At 46.9% G+C, this 18,277-nt stretch overlaps 1 protein-coding gene across 3 annotated transcripts in view; it reads right to left on the bottom strand.

The window, feature by feature from the left end:
- VEPH1 (ventricular zone expressed PH domain containing 1) overlaps positions 1 to 18,277 on the bottom strand; it is a 68,411-nt gene that overhangs the window by 7,984 nt on the left and 42,150 nt on the right. For 2 of the 3 annotated variants that reach the window (XM_088530455.1, XM_088530457.1), the window contains 3 exons: positions 12,884 to 13,023; positions 9,968 to 10,108; positions 4,646 to 4,763 (listed from right to left, as the gene is read on the bottom strand). In XM_088530455.1, the coding sequence (XP_088386581.1) occupies positions 4,646 to 4,763; positions 9,968 to 10,108; positions 12,884 to 13,023 (399 nt within the window). The remainder of the gene's footprint in view (positions 1 to 4,645; positions 4,764 to 9,967; positions 10,109 to 12,883; positions 13,024 to 18,277) is intronic. The other variant, XM_088530456.1, reaches the window with a different exon arrangement.

Here is an 18,277-nt window from a genome sequence, read left to right as displayed (position 1 = left end):
ATCTTTAAGCAGTTTTGGTACTGAATAAAAGGGGAGAGAAAAAAAAAAAAAAACGAACCACCTCCAAGATGAACTCAAGTCAGATAAAAACAAAGTATTAAATCTTGCATTTGATGAAACGCACAAACGTCCACAAAAATTCAATCCAATCATGAATGATCTTAATGATAATAAACTCTGCTTAATGAGAAAGAATGGAATGTGTGTGGGGTAAGCAGAAGATCACTGAAATTAACCTAGGGGAATACGGATTCACTCGCTTTCAGTAATCACCACATTTGGTTTTGTTGAAAACCTAGAAAGGACACATTACTGAATGCCACTTTTTATAATTTTCAAGCAAGCATTATAGCTGGGATATTTCAGTTCACCAGATAATCACCACTGCTAGCAAAAGATAAATGTATTCAGAAGTTAATATGGTGTAGGCTATTCTGAGCGAATTGCTTTTTTAAAGAGGAATTCATAAAAAAGCCTCAGTTTTACCCGAATCATTGCCCATGGGCACAATGTCTCTTCTGCAGCCCACAGGGATTACTGCAATTTCTTTGTAAGCTTCCAGAATATGGAATGTACTGCAATTCCCTCCTAGGCTATCAAGTGGTTTTACTGAATGTTTTTTTGTGCAAGAGCCTGTGAAGCCAACTGTCAATACAGAAGGTTATGTTGAAATGAGGTTCTTTAGAGCCAGCTTTTCCTAGCAAGAGCCGCATATTGTATTGACTAAAATTTCAAATGCCTTGTAGCCGTGCTCCAACAAACACTGTTTAAAAAGTAGCCTAACTTTTTAAAGCTCTGAGAGCATCTGCACACAGAGGACACGCACACACGGGGTCGGGGGAGCGGGCTACGTGGGAACCCTCTTCCTCCGCGGCTGGAGGGTAGCAGGGGAAAAAAAAACAACACAATAACCCAATTCAGGATGATTTAACAGCACTTCTGGAAAAATGTGGTTGTCTAAGAAATGCTTTGCAGTGACAAGAATGCATGAGAAATATTCAGACTTTCTCCGGGTTAACTGCCACTTCGGGTGCATCCACTGTGTTGCTTAAGCACAAGGGCCTCCTTCCTCATCACCTTCGTCTCCAAACGTAATGCGTCTCTCAAAGCTACAGCTGCAAAACCCTCACTGATCTGGCATCCTAAGGCAGGATCAAGGCTTTAAGGCATAATCCTTTCCTAAGTCTTGAGGATAAATGGCATCTTGCAACACGGTATCCAAAAAATGTAACAAAACCCAGCATTAACAAAAACCAAAAGAAAATAATAGAAAAAGAATTTGCCTCTGAATTCTTTCTTTAAGAAGAATTTGGTCATTAAGCAGCATTGCTGAGAGGGAGGAATGACTTGCTTGTCTTTCAGAAGTATTTGAGATTTCGAAAGTGTCTGTCCCACTGCGGAACAAAAATCCAACATGTTTCATGTCCTTTACATTTCTTAGCAGCTCAAGGAGAGCTCAGATCCCTTTTATTTGCCTACCTCAAATCCTGTAAAGCGAAGACGCCACCGCAGCATCTCCCGCTCTGCTGTGCTCGCTGCTTTGCGTCACCAACGCCAGCACCTCGTCACGGCCCCGCAGATTTGGTGGCTCTGCCGCAGATTCCCCTGCGGCCCACGTGGCACCACGTGCTCTCCTGCCGCGCGAGCACTTGGGTGGCCCCGACTTATCCACCCCTACAGCTGCCTCCTCTTGTGGCCTTGTTGCTACCGATGCCTTTGGCAGCCCCTCTCTTCCCCTGCCTCCGTGTTCCTCGCTCCCCCATGTACGCTGACCCTCCTGCAGCACCAGGGAGCATCTTCTGCCCAGACCTTGGGAGCCTCCTCCTCTGCTCGCTGCTTTTCCACACATTTGGGAGGCCTTGGCAACTCCTCATCTAACCAAACATTTTTAGAACTCAGGACCGTTGCTGGATTGCTCTTTGTTTTGGGGAAGAGAAGAAAGCTGCTAGATGTCAAGAGTCATTATCAAGTGCAAACCCTGTGTCTGGAGCTGGTTAAGTGGCATGACTGGGAGAGCAATGTTATTGCTACCTGCAGTTTAGAAAAAATGCACAAATAAAGATGAGGAGTTGTCAAAAGGTTAGGAACCAACTCCGAAAAACCTTTCAGCAAAGCGTATTTAAAGTCAAAAGTTCCTACATCTGCTGAGAAGGTAATATTTCACTTAAATCCCAATGCTTTACTAGCATTTCTTTTCCACGGGGGTTTAGCTGACAGGATACAAATGCAAGCCAGATAAAAGTCGAGCCCCCAGAAACATTTCTTTTTCCGCTCCTAGAAGAGGCAATGTGTTTTACAGGGGCAGTACCTACGTATACTATGTAGATATGTAGTATGGAGAAATGAAAGAAATCCAGGTGCGACAAAGTCGTCTGCGGGTTGGAACCCCTTCCCCTGTAGCCCCTGGTCTCCGCTACCTGACCAGGAAAGGATCTCCTGTCCCTTGCTCCGGCTTTCCCGGGAAGGGCTCCGTCCAACGCAGCAAGCAGCACCCTCCGCCCCGGTCCCCTACCCACCGCCAAGCTGGCCGAGCCCACAACTGCCCTGGGAAGCACGGAACTCCTTCCCTGCCACTGGAAAACCTGTCAGCTTCAGAGCGGGGGCTTCATGCACTGATCCTTTCACTTTACACAAACGTATAAACGCAGAACTCTTATTCACACATGGAGAAAAGTGGGATTAGCACAAAATTCATTGCTGCCTTTTCACAGCATCTAGTCAAGAGATTAACCCTTGGGAGGGAAATGACCTTCCCCCATATTTCTGTGCATATCGTGACACCAAAATCACGCAGCGTCACGTGTGATTTTTCAACACAAAACGGAAAATTATTCAAAAATAATGACAAATAAGTGAGAGAGCGCTCCGAGAGTCCTTGCTTCCCATGCTCCATGTGTTATGTTCTTGCTTCCCAAGGACTACTGGAGTCAAGCACAATATACAGTTTACTCTGCTCAAGATGTAGGTCAAGTACTCTGACAGCAAAGCCTAGTGCCTCTTGGCAGACACACACGGTCCTCGCTTTTGTAAGCTCTCCTCATACTAACCAAGGAGAAAGGGAGGATTCAGGAATTGTTGTCTTCTCAAGCCCTTTTTGTTGCCATCTGGGGTCCACACTGCAGACATGACAGCAGTACCCATCTGCGTTGGCCTCTAAAGCCCTCTCAGAAACATCTAGGAGCTCTCAGCACTTGGCTACGGAAGCAAAAGAGCAGCAACATGTCAACTTCCCTCTGATGTCTCCAGTCTAGTGACATAATCAAAATCACTGAAATCCATGGCATAAACATGGAAATAGTGCCTCATGTCTCCACCAAGGATTAGCTTTGCCACCTCCTGCCTTTGTAGCAGGACCTGTGTGGTCTGTTGGCTCTTCTGCTGTTGCCCTACCTGCAAAACCGGTGGCTTCTCACAGCCACTCTCCTTTTTGGACAAACGCGTGTGAGAATTCAAGGCAAAGCCACCCCATTCTGCTTTGCAATTTTTAGTGAGATGACAGACTCCTTTTTCTTGCAGTGTGATGCAGGCCTCACACTGATGCGATGGGCAAACTGCAGCAACCCGACTCCACCAAGGCAGCGTCAGCTGGAGGTCCCTGCGCCTCGCTCGGAGCCGCGCGCGGGCTGCGGATGGGGAAGATGGTGAAACTCGCGCAAACACGAGTACAGACAGTCCGGTCTGCCACAGGGGTCCTGGCACACTGACAAGGCTTACTGAATTCAGTGTTGATGTAATACAAAGAGATGTTAGCTGTTAAAATAAATAGCTGAAGGCCATTATTCAAAAATTTGGCTAAAATATTCAAAATTCTTGGCCAGATTTGTGCAGGCTTTCACAGAGTGGCAAAAACATCTAAACAAAAGGCCATTCCTCCAAATCTCAATCACTGATCTACCGCACAAAGGTATCAGAAAACTTCAAAAAAAGGTCACCATAACCGCCTACCTGGGAAAAGCTTATTTCTCATTCAGCCTGTTTTCCTGTATATGGGAGGTGCTACAGCTGTTATTCAGTATTAGCTTGTTCCTAAGAAGGTGCATACCATGGATTCATTTATGTTAAAGCAAATAACAGCGAGGAAGAACACTCGCCACCATGCCCAGGGATGCCCTGTCAGCCAAGGAGAACAGGAATGGGGGGCAACATTCTCGGCACCTTCCCTGGACATGTGGCAACCACTGCAGTCTCCAGTGGACGCGGGACGTGCTCCAGCAGACGTGTCTCCTGCGCAGGATATGCTCCGTTATCTGGACGCGACAAGACGGGTGGATAGCGCTCCCACTCCCGAAGAGCTATTGGGGATTTAGTTGTGCGGATTTACGAGTCTGCACTAACTTTGGGCTGCAGCCCTCCAAGCCTACACCAAACAAGGTTTGCTTTTGACTCCGAATCTCACCGGAGAAGCTGCGATGAGTTGTTTATTGGAGAATCCAATTAAAATAAAGGCTGTCTACTTTATGCTTGGAAGTTTGCTCTCCCTTTTCCATTCGCTTTCTCCCCTGAGATCACGACCATGACTGCAGAGAGGGAGGAGAGGCAGCGTTATCTCTGTGAGCTACGCTGCATCATCCATCCTAGGAGCTCGCCTGCCAGCAATAAATCTCCCCTGCTCAAAGCACATCAGTAATGAATGCAGATCACTTACCTGTTGCCTTCTCGGGATTATTGCACATAAAACATTGCCAAGTTCCTGCTTCCTCACTGTAGCCGAATAAATCAAAGAACCTCACTTCTTCCAGGTGCATCTGTACATGGTCCAGATCCTAGGCCAGTAATGAGAAAAACCAAAGCCATTCACCACGTGGACTCTGCACAGTTAACAGCTCATAAAACCAACCACAAAGGGCAGCGCATCGGGACTGAACAAGTGCTGTCTTTTATATTTTTCATGTGGACAAACAACCTGCCTGGCCAAACGTACTAAACGGGACACATCTCTCTATCATCAGTAGCAGCTAATATAACAAGTCTTTGGGAGGCAGAGGTCTGGTGGGGGATTTTTGTCTCTGCAGCATCCCCAGCACTCAGCTGGGAATCACTGCTACAGAATGGAGGTTCTCCACCCAACTCTCCTGCGAGAAGCACTGATGCCCTAATATGAATGTTTACTTCCCAAACCGCAGCAATGACAGGGCGAGTTTGTGTTAGACCAAACATACCCGTGTGAAGGCAGCGAGAACAGTCACGGAAAGACAAATGATGAATCTTGAAAGAAAACTTAATGTCCAGTTCCATCTAAGAAGCCTACAGAAACTGCACTAGCAGTTGCAAGCATGGAAAAGATGGAGAATGCTCTTGGACAATTAATAACGCTGCATAATTCAGTGTAATTTAAACCCAGCGATTGAATTTTAAAAACGACTCTGACCTCGCACTTAAGCAAACACTCGAGTTAAACAACACTCAGCCACTCGCTCCACACACGCAGACGCTGCCAAGCGGCTCCGAGAACTCTCCCCTCTCTTTGCGTGGGGTCTGCTGAGCTCTTGCAATCCCGCAAGCCCAAAGAAAACACGGATTTACACAGATCATACAGTAAATGGAAAAAAAATCCTCCTCTTGCCAGGGACATTAGTTCAACCCACGGAACAAGACTGGACAAAGGACAGAGGTGTTTGATTCAGGCCTTTTCCACATGTATCTATTTCAAAACATTTACAAAATCTGAGCGAGGAAAAGCCCGTGGCTCCAAGGAGAGGCCCAAGGGCACCACTTCTCTCCTCCTCAGTGTCTCCAGACCTAGGACACACTCGGGAAGCAGCCATTTTCCCAAGACCCGAAGCAGCTTGAGGGGACCTCATTGCCTTGGTTGCAACCTTGCCCCAGGCCCTTCCTACGGCAACATCACGTCACACCGTGGTGCCCCATGTAAGTGCCCGAAGAGCTTTCCTATGGCCCATGCTGCAGAGTTCAGCCTGGGGCAGCAGAATTGCCAGAAGAAAGGGGAGAAAAAGCTGGTGACACTTCAAACTGCCTCGGCTCTGCAAACACACCAAGCCCTCCACATCGACACTTTCAAGTAAGAACATCCTCGAGATGTTCTCCTTGGAGAAGAGCTGCTCTCCAGGCTGGCCTTGCTCCCCGGCTCAGCACGCGGAAGGAGCCCATGCTACTCTGCTGGCTCCCCTTCGGTGTCCAGCCCCTCGCTCTGCTCTGCCATTTGGGAGTGAAAGCTACTGCTGCACGAGGCTGAGCCTCCCTCTCTAGGAGTGTGCGCACAGGGCCTGGTGTGTTTGCACAGGCTGCTCTGCCCCAGAGCACTCAGGTGCTGGAAACTGCCAGTAAAGCTCCACTGTTTTACTCTTGAACGTCACCTTTCTTTCTGCCAGTCGGCCAAAGGCAGATCTCAGGCAGCGTCTGCCTTTGGGGACACCAGACGCTGCTGTGGGACTCATGGCTGGTGACTTCGTGGGCAGGAGGCCCTGGGAGAGCTGAAGAGCCAGACTGCTCTCCAGCTTCTCGGTCTCCTGCCTGCTTTAGGTTCCGGATCAAGAAGCTCCCCGGGTAAGGAAAGGTGCCACAGTCGTGGCCAGGAACATGCCCTGCCCTGACATGTCCTGGCTCTGCTCTCCCTTGGTTTGAGGTTCTGGGAGGACACGAGACGGACAAAACAATGGTGGTTTTGCTCCGAGTGCAGCTGGCGTGGGCACTCTAATAACAGATGAATCAAAAATACCTCCAGGCACCTCTCCATCCTGTGAAAAATCTCTTTAGCTGCTGCAGTGAGTCAGTGGTGTGATCAGTAGATCAAAAGGAAGACAAATATGTGTTGAAAGCCCAACACAACAATCTTTCTTACACTTACCTTTCCACTCTGTAGTAGTGGAAGTAACCTGAAATAAGCCACTTATTTTAGCAGGGGAGAGGGCTGCATGGTAAAAGTCAAAGTGGAAGAGGGGAGATTTGTCTTATTCTTACACTACATTAACTTGAAAAATCCAGTGTCTCCATTGTGAAAATGTGGCGCTTCTTTCTGCTGCGTGAGCAGAGACAGCAAACAGAGACATAACGATGGCTTAAGAATGTTAATTATTCTCTTGCAAGGCTCCTCAACAACAGACCATCCTAGGGATCACACGGGGCTCATAAAGTAGTCACCATGTCCCTCTTCTGACACAGCATGAGTCAACACAAAGAATTCTGCTACGAGCTCCAAACCAGCTTAGTTTTTATAATGTAGCCTGTGTGTACTTTGATAAAGAGCTATGAAGCAACTGAACGGAAATCTGTGAAGATGTACATCTGGAAATACTTTACTTCTGGCACGTTTTAAGCAGTGTAGTATAAATATTTTCTGTGGCAAGAGCGTACTGCACAGTGATACATGACATTCTTTCTATAAGCTAGGTATTCATTGCAAATTCCTTGCACACACATATTCAGGCCAAATCCAAAGACTAGTTACAGTGATGTAAATCTGGAAATAATTCTCAGAATTTAGCCTGGAATAGCTCATTGATGCAATATATTATTCTCCAGGTTTGCAAAATGCTTTTCCAAATTATATAAAAATGTGCAAATTCCTTTATTCTGGATTAGCTCAGTGTTGCAGGGTAAAGGTTGAGCAATCGCAGAACAATTGCACTACGGTTCCTGCTCACTTCCGTAAGGCTATGCCCGGCTTACCCCACGTGCTTATCCAGCACAGAAGTTCCTTGATAAGGTACTGGAACATGACTCATAAAATTGGAATATAATACAGAAAGTTGATACTGCATTTGCATCAACACATTTCAAAAACATTTCTATGATAAGTACTACGTTTAACAAAATAGCCACACATCTACAGTTTTGCTTTCTGCACTAGTGGAAGAAGAATAATATTAACAACTACAATGATTTTGCAAATCATTTGTAATATTTTAAGCTCCACTAATAACAGGAAGACTGTCAAGCAAAATCACTACTAGGTCATGCTGGGAATCTACTGCCGAGGGCTCCTCTGGCTAGTATTTTTTGGGAGCGTAAAAGAAATTTTCCTTACAGTAGACCTCGATTTTGCTCCCAGAAAACTCAGTGGGATGTTTCTGAGTAAACTCACTGAAGTTTTGTTAGAAGCAGAACCAAAACACAGAACATGTCAGATGTAGCACGTTGACTCGGCTGTCTTCCTCCTCAAGGACGTTACGTAATCTACAACTCCCAGAGTTTCCAAAGTTCTACTCGCTACTTAATTCATTAAATCAGTAAGGATCAGGATCGTATTTTCTAGCTCAACTATTTTGGGAACTCAAAGATACTGTTACTGTCATGAAGTGATGAAACTTCCCAAAATAGGTCAAATGCTAGTATCTCAACAGCAGTAGGATTATGCAATCAAGACTCTGGAGAGTAATCACATTTCCAGGGTGCGGGATGTATTTTGCAGAATTTCTATGCATGATGTACTACATCTAATTCTACCCATGAAGAAACGTTCTTTTCTAATCTCTTTATTCACCCAAACTCTTTCACACTCAACCAGCTCTGACTTTTGACTAGCAGCTTTTGGCGTGGTCTCAAGTTAAGCCACTATTAAGCAGCAAGACAGTTCTAATGCCTTCAGATGACTCAGGCTAGGATTTCACAAGCTACTAAAATACTTAGTGCAGGCTTCAACATGCTGAAGTGTAACTGGCCCATAAGCTGGGACTCAGATTTGGGGACCCCCCTATTCCCATTGCAAGTCACAGCAGGAGTTCCCAGTTCAATGCAGAATTATCTTTGAGTTTCAGAAGGTGTTTTTAGCAAAACCTCTGCTTTTAAATCAGCCATAACCTTAGTAAATTAATCTTATTCAGTCAGACGTTTTCTATGCTTAAAATATTCCGAGAGAAAATATTTTAAAATCATGTTTGACAATTCATTTCATCCAATTTAGCTGGATGGAGATGTTCAGGAATAAGTAGATATTTGTTTCACAGACCTACAGCGGCCTCTTCCAAGAAGCCTGATTAATAGCTTTGAAACAGCATTCCCTAAAATCCTTGAGACAGTAAACAGCTTTCAATGAGTAATCTTTTAAACTGATGGGGGTAACTAATGGTGCACGTGCAAACCATCGTTCTCATAAAATGCAACTCTAACTAGATGACTTTCCAAGCGGCTGCCAAACAGCCCATAGTGGCAGCTAATTTGAAGCAAGAGCTTGAAACGGCTAGTGTGAGCAGGAAAAGATCCATATGTGGCATCACTAGTTTTCACCACTTGAGGAACAATTTTGTGCGTAGGAGGGATGGAGAACAAGGCTGGAGGCCTTTCAAAGCACAGCACAAAGCCACCCCACGGACCCACTGCAGAGCATGAAAACGTCACAGCTGGCGGTGGCTTTTCAGCCCTGCTGCAAGCTGAGTGTTTGGGTTAAGGAGATGAGAACAGCCACGAGGTCCTCCAGTGGAAGAGGACCTGGCGCGTGAGGCTTGGACAAAGGCAGAGCTAAGGCACACCAGAGAGCAGCGCATCACTGCAAACCCTTCTGCTGCCCGGGCAGACCCTGGTATTGGCAACCCTACCTTGCCCACTGATCAGCTCTTCTCCTGTCGTACCTGCACAGCCAAACTCATTGTCTTTTGGCCAGTGCAATTACTGTTTATGTTGGAAATGCTGGAAGAGTAGCTCATGTATTTATTTATTTGTTCTTAAGTATGCAGAAGCAAGGAGGAGATGTTGACTGGTTCTCCTTAATTTAAGCGAGCATAAAAATGCCATCGCCGTTACTGGCGATGAGATTGGCCCTAATTTCTCATTGCTAAGGACTTTATGACTTGCACAGCTTTAGATGTACTGTGCGAGAGATGAGAAGAAACCAGGAAAAAGAAAAATGAAGAAAAATAAAAGAAATGAGGAAAAAAAAGGGAGGAGGAAGGGCAGGGCAAAGGAAAGGAAGGTTTGTTTTTCACTGTATGAGTACAGCAAAGATCTTTGTACAATAGTTCTAAAAGCCAGTGCAAAATTCTTCTGCTGGGGTTATTTTTCTCAGAGAAAAAACGCTTACCTTCTGGTGTGGAAATGTGCACTGGATCATGGCGGTTTCAAAACTGTGTGTGCCCTTGAGCTGCGTCTTCTCCCACAGGGCCTTCAGGACCTGCACAGGACTGCTGTGTATGGACAAGGGTTCTGCAAACAGGCTCTGAGGAAAGTATTGAGAACAGCATTTCAAGCCTTTTTTCCTTGGTCATTAATAAACAGCATCTTGTTCTTATTTCATAACGGGACAGTCATGCAAAATAACAAGGAATGAGTTCGTTTCTCTCTGAGGAGTGGCAATAGGTCCGTATGCACACAATTAGATTAATCCTCAAATATTTCATTTGCTCTTAGGGGAGTATTTTCATAGTACATTATATGTCTTTAAGATTTCTGGTTCACTGAAGATTATACATCAACTACTAGCATGCGTAGCAAGTTGCATGTCATGTTTGCATTTAAATGTTGGTTTAACACAACGTTAGTAGTACTGGCTTCTGTGGGCTAGATGGACATCTCAGACATACTGCTTTTTTGCAGCGAGACAGAGAGATGTCATTTATCAGTTAAAGTTAAGAGGTGATTAACACTGTTTAATGTTTGCAAAGGCTTAGTGGGGCCTGCTTGGTCCTCGTGGGGAAGAGTAACTGCAATGATTGCTCGTGACCACAGTGGATTACACTACAGCTGCGCCGAGCTGCGCTGGGACAAAATGCAAGAGAAAGAAGCTCATGCAACGTGTTCAGTGCAGATCTTATTGCCAGAATACAAGAAGTTTCACCTCCTGAACGTCCACAAAACAAGGTGAAACAGTACAAGGTGCAGCCTCTGCTAGTTTGGGTGCTAGCATCTCAAAAGTGACCTATTTTCAAGGACCTTATGTGGCCTGAAATTTTTCTCATGGTTGTGTTGAATATAATAATAATTCATACACTGCACACAAAGTCAATGTTAAAAGAATACCACTGCAGTTGTGAGAGCTGAGCACTTTTGCCTCTATTGAATGTTTTACGTGACCTGGTAATTAAAGTTGTATTTGCATGCAGGAGACAGGCATGTGCAAGCACATCTGATGTTCCAGATTTCAAATGCCTCATTTCACAATATGGATAGCGTCCTTTTAACATGGGTTTCGTGGATTCGGGTTCCTTCTGCTCTTCCCAAGGAGAAACGCAGCAATGCCCCGTCCTCCCCGTGCCACCAACCCATCACATAAGCCAAGCTCATCGCAACAGCTCCAATCTCTGGGCCAGAGACCCAACTTGGTGGCTGCATCGCTCCGCCATGCTGGAAGGGGTTGGGATACCTACATTTCCATTAGATTTTACACAAATTGGCAACGTCTATGGCAAGATAAAGGCTCTGGTGGTTTACTTAGGATTGGGCAGGATTCTGCAGGGATGGCAGGACCCGCTGCCAAGCGGCGCTGTCCCAGCGAGGCCTTGCCAGAGGAAAGGGCACCAGGAGTTTTCAGCGTGGCCAAGGCGACGTGTTTGTCCAGCCACATTGCCCGAAACAGCAGATCATTTTGTCCAAATTAAAGCTAAAAACCAGTCAGCTTGAGGCAGCCACATGGCAAGAGGAAACTGCAGCCCAAATAGGTAGTGTCTGGTCAGTTCACGAGGGGCTGTAAACGAGGTACGAGTGATCACTGTGAGACACGGCAACACCCACCCCCCTGACAGCAGAAACTAAACCATGGAGCAAGGGCAGGAGGAGGGGGATTTTAATGAGCATATCTGTGAAATCAAATATCACCCCTGCAAAACATTCTCTCTGAGGATCACCCCTTATTTCACCTCTGCTCCTCTTCTTAATAAGCATTTAGCTGCAAGAATGTAAGCTGTGGATCTCTCTCCGCATAGCGGATCTTCATGGGAACATGCTCCCCTTCCCGGTGGCCGAAAGCTGCTCTGCTGAACACATACTAATAATCTGCAGTTTCACAACTTCCACGGAAGCATTGCGAAACATGAGGTAGCTAGTCACTAGCATTTTTTAAATTAAATGGAAAGCAGAGTTGTGAAATTACGGATCTGCTCTGGACACCTGAAAGAAAAACTCTCCCTCCGCAATCTCGGGAAGGAAACGCTTTGCCAAAGAGGAGATACAGCAGCCGGCAAAAAGATGAATAGAAATAGGGTAACTTGTATGGAAATCCTTTGAAATCATATATTATTCTTTTGACTATGAATCTATGACAAATCTGCTGAAAGCTACATTTTTATCACTAGCATTTCATTTAACTTATTATTAACACACTATAAATATATTTTATGTCAAATTTATCTCTTGTGCAATTTCACAGACTTAAATATCCCAGGGCTGAATTTAGCATGCTGCATTTAATTTAATCATAGTTGTATTTCCAGGACATAAAAGCTTGGGGATTTCAAACAAAGGAAAAGCATAAATTACCCTGCACTGAATGCACCCAGATGCACAGCAAGGTTGAATGCTCCTTTCCATAAAGGAGCATATAGGAAATGCTGCATCTGCAGCATGTTTGCAAAGACACAAAACCGAACCATGCTGTTTCCAGCCCGTCCTTGGGCTGGAATCTAAGGCCTTGGTTCTGCTCCCACAAAAAATGAATCCCAATTTTCTGAGTATTGGTAAAGGAAAAGGGCTGCACCTTGGGCTTGCTGGAAGTTTTGCCTGAAAAAGGACAATGAGGTTTGGTCCCACACTGGTTCTTTCTCGGACTTTGCACTCTGCACTTTTAAGTTGTTATATTTAACAGAAATTTCCCCCAAATTGCAAAATCACATCAGCCTACTGTAAGGTACTCTCTTGGTGGCAAGTTTAATAATAAACCTGTTCCCTTCTTATTACTGGATTATAAGCATATTTAAACAAATTAACAATTAAAACATTTTTTTTTCCCCAAGTATAACGTTAACAATATAGAGGTGCCACTAATTTGTATTGCACACACCTGCTGAAAGAGAAACATGATATGGATCCACAGCGGAGGCTGCCGGCTGACGAGGGTAAAACTGGATTTACTGTAGAGGCAGTAATGGCCCTTCAGGGGACAGCTGAAGAACAACTTCGCTACACAACTTCTAACAGAATCTAGAAATAAATATACATAATGTTAAAATCAGCTTCATAAAAGAAATCGATAAGTCTAAGTTAATGCATGTGCAATCACGCAGCACTTGCAGATATATTCCCCCACCGGTGTATTTGCCAGAGTCCAACCATACTCCAATTTATCAACCACAAATAAGAGATTCTGGGTAAACTTCATATTCTCTATTGCTTTAATTCCTACCCCAAATGCAGAAGGTGCAGGCCTGCAGTCAGGCCTTAGCACTTACCTTCCGCCCGTTTTAAGAGGCACTCATGCACTCTATACGTGTTGGGCGCTTACTAAACCAGATGAATGTGTCAAAACTGTTTAACCCTTGTTCTTATTTGAAGAGTTTGTTGGAAAAAAACATCCTGTATTAGGAAGTAGCCTGATATGGCTACATGTGGCCTGACATTTATGAAATTCCTGCCGAGTTCGCACTGGGATAAAAGCTGCTTTCTCTAGGAATTGCACCCTGCTAAGGGAAGTGCTCGCTTCCTAGCGGGAAAACGACTCCTAAGGCACGGCGAGGCAGGAGAGGGCACACAGCAGCACCGCACGCATTGATGTGTTCGCTGGGCAGCCCCGCTTGGTGGCACCTCAGAGCATCCAGGGGTTTTCTTTAAAAAGGGCAGTTTGAGCCATGGTGCCAGTGAGCGCCCAGAGCCGGGAGAGGTTCTGGCTCTCGCGGTTGCCTCCAAGTCCCTCTACTCACACCATTGGTGATGCGCAGGCAGACCGTGTGCAGACAGACCGTGTGCAAACAGACAACCGCGTGCAGACAGACCGTGTGCAAACAGACAACCGCGTGCAAATGTGTGCAAATAACCGCGTGCAGACAGACCGTGTGCAAACAGACAACCGCGTGCAGACAGACCGTGTGCAAACAGACAACCGCGTGCAAATGTGTGCAAATAACCGCGTGCAGACAGACCGTGTGCAAACAGACAACCGTGTGCAGACAGACCGTGTGCAAACAGACAACCGCGTGCAGACAGACCGTGTGCAGACAGACAACCGCGTGCAAATGTGTGCAAATAACCGCGTGCAGACAGACCGTGTGCAAACAGACAACCGCGTGCAGACAGACCGTGTGCAAACAGACAACCGCGTGCAAATGTGTGCAAACAACCACGTGCAGACAGACCATGTGCAAACAACCGCGTGCAAATGTGTGCAAACAACCGCGTGCAAAGAACCGTGTGCAGAAACAACCGTGTGCAAACCACCGTGTGCAAACCACCCCATACAGAGAAACCGTGTGCAGAAAGACCATGGGCAGAGAAACCGTGTGCAAACAACTGCGTGCAGAGAAATCGTGTGCAGAGAAACAACCGTGTGCAAACCACCGCGTGCAAACCACCGTGTGCAGACAAACCACCGTGTGACCAACAACCATGTGCATGCAGCATAACTGTGTGCAGGTGAACCACCCACACAGTTGCACGCACTCCAAAAGCGTCCTTCGGGATCGGTACAGCAGTCTGTGTGCCACATACCATAATTTTACCTGTTCTGAGCTTACTGTGCTATTCCTAAGTGTAAATAAATTCCTTTGAGATGCACGCTTCTATTTTGCAACTATAGCACTGTGTTGTGTTTTTGTCTTGGTTAACTAGTCGTAATAGTGACAGCAGGTAAGGCACAACCTAACGAGGCTTTTTTACTAACTCTAAATAGCAGCATCACTTTTAACCCCTTGAAATGGCAACACGCAGCTCTTCAACGTGAAAAGTCTTAGAAAACAAGGGACAAATCCTACATGGAGGACCTTGATGCCAACGCAGGGAGGAGCTGCCCTGCTCCCATGCAGGCAGACCGGGAGCTCGCGCGCTCGACCACTTGGATCGCATGCTAGAGAAGTGACACAGGGCACGAGAAATCACTGTGTCTGGAAAAATTAGTAGCAACTTGCTGAGAACGACTCAGGGGAGATGGTTTAACTAGCACATCCCTCTGGATCTACTGGCCACGAGCGTAAGCAGACAGGAAGGCTCTCAGCCTCTATCTCCAACCATAGATAATCCCGGAATACTTGCTGTTAACGGCTTTTATGTAAGCAAGATGTGAAAGCATAGGAGAAGGGTAATAAATTCAGTATTTCACACAGAAACACAGCATGTGAGAAATGACTACAGCAGAGGTACAGACGGGTGGAGAACACCAGCACTTCGGGACTCGGGATGAGAACACGGAATCTCTGGGCAAGTGGCCAGACGGCACTCAGTCACCCTCAGCTTCACTGAGGAGGAAACATCTGAGGAGTAAAGACGCAGGGGCAGATTCAAGCTGGAGTCCACAAGACCAAACAACAGAAGTGGGTTACCCCGGCTGCAGCTGAGCGGATGGCAACCACCCGTCTGTCTCAGAGGAACGTCTACAAGGTACCACCAGGAACAGGTGAATCTTGGGTTATCTGAAAGCCTGAAAGGGAGATGTTAATTAATCTTTATCTGTAGGAAGGGGCATGAGCTGAGATGGGCCCAGAAAGAGGGATACTGAAAGGCAAAGACAAAATACAGGCAGGGAAGGCCAGGGCTACAGCAGGGTGGTGCAGCCTCCTCGGACGGGGACCGCATGGACTGAATCAAAACGGTGTCGAGTAGAACAGGACGACAGAGGATCTGAGCTGAGGAGAACTCTGGAGACGTCCCAGGGCACGTCGAAAGAAGAGTCCTGCCCAATTCTGCTAAGCCGAGCTGTAATTCTGAAGGAAAACGAGCTTAGCTGCAGACCACAGAAATGTCATACCCACAAGCAACATGCCACCCCCTCCTCCTCTTCTTAGCAGGAAAAGGGCATAAAACCACAGGTTTTGGAACAGGAACTGTGGGGAAAAAAATGAGTTTATCCCAGCTACACAAACCAGCAACCTGACAGTGTTCGTGTCCAGGGCTAAGAAGGGCTTTGAGAAACTGAAGAGGTTCATCAGAGAGGCCACAAGCCCTGGCATATATTAAAGCACAAAACCTAAACGATGCCTCCGAGGAGGCTGTTCACAGGATGTTTTTCCAAAAGCACGGTCCAAACTCAAGCCCCCTGCTACAAGCATCACACGTGCTTAAAAAAACCCTTAATTTCAATACACTCAACTAGAGGTGGAAGCTTGGCCGGAGTCCACGTGAGAAGTTTAATGCTTCATTATGGGAAATCCCTCTTAGCTAAAGGTGACCGTAAAGCACTGACCGCCGCCACGGCCAGGGCTGGCGACCACCACCCTGCTCCGCTCGAGCACAGCGGTTGTTTCCTCAGCTGCAAATGCTGAAGCTGACCATGCACGGGGAGGCAACTGCAGGTGGCTGGATGCTACCAGCACCGAGCACCTGCCCGTGGTGACACCAAGGCCACCTCCGCCAGACTGCACCAGGATTTGGGCAGTTTTCTCTCTCATTTGGCAGCTTCGGTGCGTGCTTGAGCCCCTTGAGCCTCTTGTTGCATACTCTTCCCACCCCTCGCTGCAGTGCGATATAAAGCACGCGAACCCTGCGCAAGCCGGGCTGCTCTGGGGAGGTTAGAGCAGAGCTAACAGAGCACAGCAAGAGCAATTTGCAGCTGCAGGATTCAGGAGAGCCGCTTGTGGGCCAGACGGTCGGAGCCCCAGCCCTGGGGACGTGCAGGCGCGTTGAGCACGGAGCCTGACCTAGCAGGGAGCAAGTCCGGAGCTCTGCCAGGACGGGGCAGCAAACAAACTGAGGGAAAGAGGGGCAAGGAATCACTTGCAGCCTGGAATAAGACAGTGAAAAAACTCAGTTCCCATTACAGGAAAGTACATGCACAAAGCTGCTGATGTAAAAATCAGGAGGGACGTCCAAGGTGTGCACAGCTGCACAGCGCAGGGATCCCTTGGGTGCCACGCGGGGATCGGCAGGAGTTTCCAGGTGGGAAGCTCAGCCAAGACCCCATCGTTTGCACAGGTCCCACCTTGCCACACTCAGCCTTTACGGCAGCGTCTGAAGCAGGAGCAAAGCCCTGGGGAAAGGGAGCAGAAAGCAGCCCCAGGCTGCAGAGGTGGAGACAGCCGGACTTCCCGGATCCCGGTGTAATCCCTGCGGTGGAAGCATGTAACCGCTCACTCCGACTTCGCCTCGTAAGGGAAGATGGATTTAGCTCCGGAGAAACTTCCAGGAAAACAGCGAGATACAGCGCGTACGAGATTCCTGTCAACAAAAGTTAATAGCTCTGCAACGGTTTCCCCAGCACACACCAAATCTTGGCAAGTGCCAGTAATTCAATGTTGACTTAAGATTCTTTTGATGTGATTTAAAGCAATGAAGTCCAAATCACAGCAAAGATGGATCTGCAACTCTTTAAAATAATTGGTCAAAAGTATGCAAGGGAGAAAGGAAGGAAAAAATTAACTAATTTCCCTGAGGACATTAAGCTCATTATGCCACTCACATATAAGCTACACATTTACAGAGTTTAGAACCAGTTTTGTGCTTCAGAAATTATTGTCACTTCTAAAAGCAGAAAGCAAATTTGAAGCAGGGTGTCTATGCCAACTTTGCATTAGTAACCTGTCCCATCTGACCTATATTAGGATCATGGAAACACTAGCTCTACCATTGTATTTGTCACTCTAATAGCACTTCTATACTAACTGGACTCTAATAGCACTTCTATACTAACTGGACACATAGAAGCTCTGAATGTAGGGAAAAAACGCACAGAAAGCACAGACAGACTTGTCTGGCTAGCTGAGGAATGCCAGCTTGTGGAGCTGGATAACAGATGCAGTTGTTTTCCCTGGACCAAGGAAATTCCTAGTACTTGGCAGGATGTCTAAAGGCATTACCCTGGAAGTAAAGGAGGAAACAAGGTGGTATTTGGGTCCGCAGCGCTGCCTCGCACGGGCAGCCTTGCTCGGCGCCGAGCCCCACCGCGGCCGCGTCGCTCCCTGGAGAAAGGAGGCTCCCGTTCTCTCGGGGAGAATCTCAGGGTTTTCCATGTGCTCCTGGCCCTCGTTTTGGCAGCGGCAGCAAAGGCGGGAAGCAGAGCCCCACTTCCCAGCGCTGGGGCTGCTCGGCACGGAGCAGGCAGGTCTGGATGCCATCAGCACCGCTGCACCCCAGGACACGCCGCTAGCCCGGTGCAAAGCACTTTTATTAGGTGGGAAGCCTAATAAAACCATGCTCAAGCACATGGGAGCAAACTCTAAATGAGACATCCCAGAGCTTAGATTTTATATGGCAAAATCCCCTAATGCCCCAGGTTTGAGAGACTGATCAGGCTCCCAAGGAAACACAACTTCCA

This window comes from Tinamus guttatus, unplaced genomic scaffold (assembly GCF_059628265.1).
Source record: "Tinamus guttatus ecotype Peru unplaced genomic scaffold, ASM5962826v1 Tinamus_guttatus_pri_ptg000376l, whole genome shotgun sequence".
NCBI lineage: Eukaryota > Metazoa > Chordata > Aves > Tinamiformes > Tinamidae > Tinamus > Tinamus guttatus.
Note: the sequence above shows the minus strand (reverse complement) of the source record. Positions and strands in the feature narration are given on the sequence as shown.